Source organism: Glycine soja, chromosome 3 (assembly GCF_004193775.1).
Source record: "Glycine soja cultivar W05 chromosome 3, ASM419377v2, whole genome shotgun sequence".
Taxonomy (NCBI): domain Eukaryota; kingdom Viridiplantae; phylum Streptophyta; class Magnoliopsida; order Fabales; family Fabaceae; genus Glycine; species Glycine soja.
Window position 1 is genome coordinate 15,424,403 of NC_041004.1, and position 2,708 is coordinate 15,427,110.

Consider the following 2,708-nt stretch of genomic DNA (forward strand, 5'->3'; position numbering starts at 1 on the left):
ACCTACTACATTTGAGACTGGATGATTCACTTTATTGAAACTGGTCGGGTGAATCCGGTCCATCTCAGTAGCAGTACTCGCAGCAACAAATGTAGCAATGTTATCCTCCATCATCTTCCTCATGCTCATCATTGTCATTTGTACCTTCAAGGCCTCCATATCAGCCTTTATTTGTTCCCGTACTTCTTCGATTTCACTCATTATTCTGGCCTTGGCACACGTCTGGTAAGGGTGCCGTAAAGCGCAATCTTTCTCTTTGGTTACAATGATTATGATTCTAATTTCAAAGAAAGAATGCAATGAGCAATGCAACCAAAGTGGAAAGACAAGCAAGCATGAATGCATGTGAATGATACGTTGCTGAAGTATTGCAAATTTTACCCAGGACATTCAGTAGAACATAGGGTCGAATCAACTCTAATTTTCATTAAATCTCGTCAGATTCAAAGTGCAACTGGAAATAAAACATGGACACATCAACGGTTCCTAATTTTGTGAGTTATTAGCTAAATCATGTGTTGGCAGTAGTCAAAGAAGCTATGTAAACTCGATCCATATTCTGTGCCAACTTTTACAAGCTGGTTACTTCCATACTTTGACCTTGACTTGATATAATCCTTTTCTTAAAAGACTACGCTTGGTTTGACCCTATCCTCGCAGGAATAGAAAATTTGATCGCCAATATTTCAAAAACCTATCATAGAGGAGATATGATGAATGATTAGGGCATACTATGCATGACAAATGTATATATCAAACTGACACAAGACGCCTGAAAGACCACCCTTTCTTGTTAACAAAGCATTGGGTACCATGTTCATGTGATTTCAATCATTTTCGGGAGAAAGGATTGTATAACTCCAACATAGTTTGTTTATAACTATTACCATGGTCCCAACACATGAAACTAAAAACACAGTGTAAACTTTCACACTTCATTGTGACTTCTGGGCATATATTAACATCTGTTATTTATAATTAAAGATTTAAAACAAACTGTTAATTCAGCACAGCATGGAGACATAGTTCACAGCAACATGAGGTGGAAAATTGTAGGAGGTGATAAGGTCAGGCTTTGGGAAGATAAATGGAATCAGCAGCAGCAACCTTTAGCTGAGAGGTATCCTAGATTGTACCAAATATCTACACAGCAAAACCAAATCATCAGACACATGGGACAGCACATGCAGTCAGGCTGGGAATGGCAATTTCTATGGAGAAGATCGCTGTTTGAAAATGAAATTCAGTCAGCAGTCAATTTTTTAAAGGATATTGAAGGTATACACATTCAGCAACAAGTATCGGATGAATGGGAATGGTTAGGTGATCAAACAAGGAAATATTCCACCCGTAGTGCATACAATCTGATTTTGGAAGCTTCTAAAGGGGGTCAGCATCAGGACTGGTGTAAGGAACTATGGAGGATTAAAATTCCTAGCAAAATTTCTGTTTTTGCTTGGAGGCTAATAGAAGACAGACTACCAACAAGGATGAATCTACATAGGAGACAAGTGCAATTGCAGGATCTGCGATGTCCTTTCTGCAGAGAAGCTGTAGAGGAGACATCTCACTTGTTCTTCCACTGCGTCTTTATCCAACCAATTTTGTGGGAATCGATGTCGTGGCTGAACTTACAAACTGCCTTTCCTCTTGGGCCGAAACAGAATTTTCTACAGCATATATCTATCCAGGCAGCAGGATTAAGGAGTAACAGATGGCGATATTGGTGGATGGCGGTAACTTGGGCTATTTGGAAAACCAGAAACAGAGTTCTGTTTTCAAATGCAGAATTTGATGCTAAGAGATTGTTTGATGAAGCTATTTTTTGGACTTGGACTTGGCTAAGACATTTTGAGAAACATTTCTCAACTCATCTTAATCAATGGGCAAGCAATATTAGTCAGGGTTTTATCATGTAATGGGTGTTACATTTAGAACAAAAGATATGTTCTCCTAATATAAAGGCTGAAACCCTTCATCATTTTCAGATAAGCAGTTCACTTCAGGATATGTTATTGTAAAACAGTTACAAGCATAATAACTAAATGCAATACAAGAATATGAGAACTGACGAACCCAGTTACTTTGAATAGGTAACTATTTTTAATATCAACAGTTACCTATTTTTATAGTCCAAAACAGTTATCAACAGTTACCTATTTTAATCCCACATCATAACATAACTAAATGCAATAACCTATTTTAATATCAACAGTTAACTATTTAAAATAGTTACAAGCATAATTTGCAATAACAGGATATGAGAACTTTTAGAAACTGCCAATACGAGGCAAGTGAATAGTTTATAAACAGTCTGGAAGCATTCAACAATTAAGCGAATAAAATAGAAAACAGAGCAAGCAACCCAGTTCCTTAAATCCACTTGGGTATAAACATTATCTATACTTAAGCATTACTTGCTCAAGAAACAAAAAATATGTTAAAACAACAATAGTGAAGCCCACTCTGTTGGACAGTAAAATGTTAAAGCAATTGCATGCAGTTTCAAAAACCCTGTGGATCCATCTACAGAAATCATGGTTGATTCTCTATTATAGTGCAAACAGAATAACACCTTACTAAAAATGATGCAACATTACTTATTACTACCCAGAAAAAATAAAATAGTTCAAATGAAGTATAGAAGTTAGTGTTACCTTGATGAAGAGAACCCAGCAACACACGCACGTTAGCGGAGCCTGTACAAT

The 2,708-nt window shown here is 36.8% G+C and overlaps 1 protein-coding gene across 1 annotated transcript; it reads left to right on the forward strand.

Annotated features, from left to right (window-relative positions):
* Positions 1 to 1,037: 1,037 nt before the first annotated feature.
* Positions 1,038 to 1,919, forward strand: LOC114404987. The gene has a single exon (XM_028367692.1). It carries the CDS (start codon positions 1,038 to 1,040, stop codon positions 1,917 to 1,919), a length of 882 nt encoding a protein of 293 aa, XP_028223493.1.
* Positions 1,920 to 2,708: the final 789 nt, after the last annotated feature.

Excerpts from the sequence above, each read along its gene's own strand:
- LOC114404987 (XM_028367692.1), top strand. The coding sequence starts at position 1,038 with ATGAGGTGGAAAATTGTAGGAGGTGATAAGGTCAGGCTTTGGGAAGAT.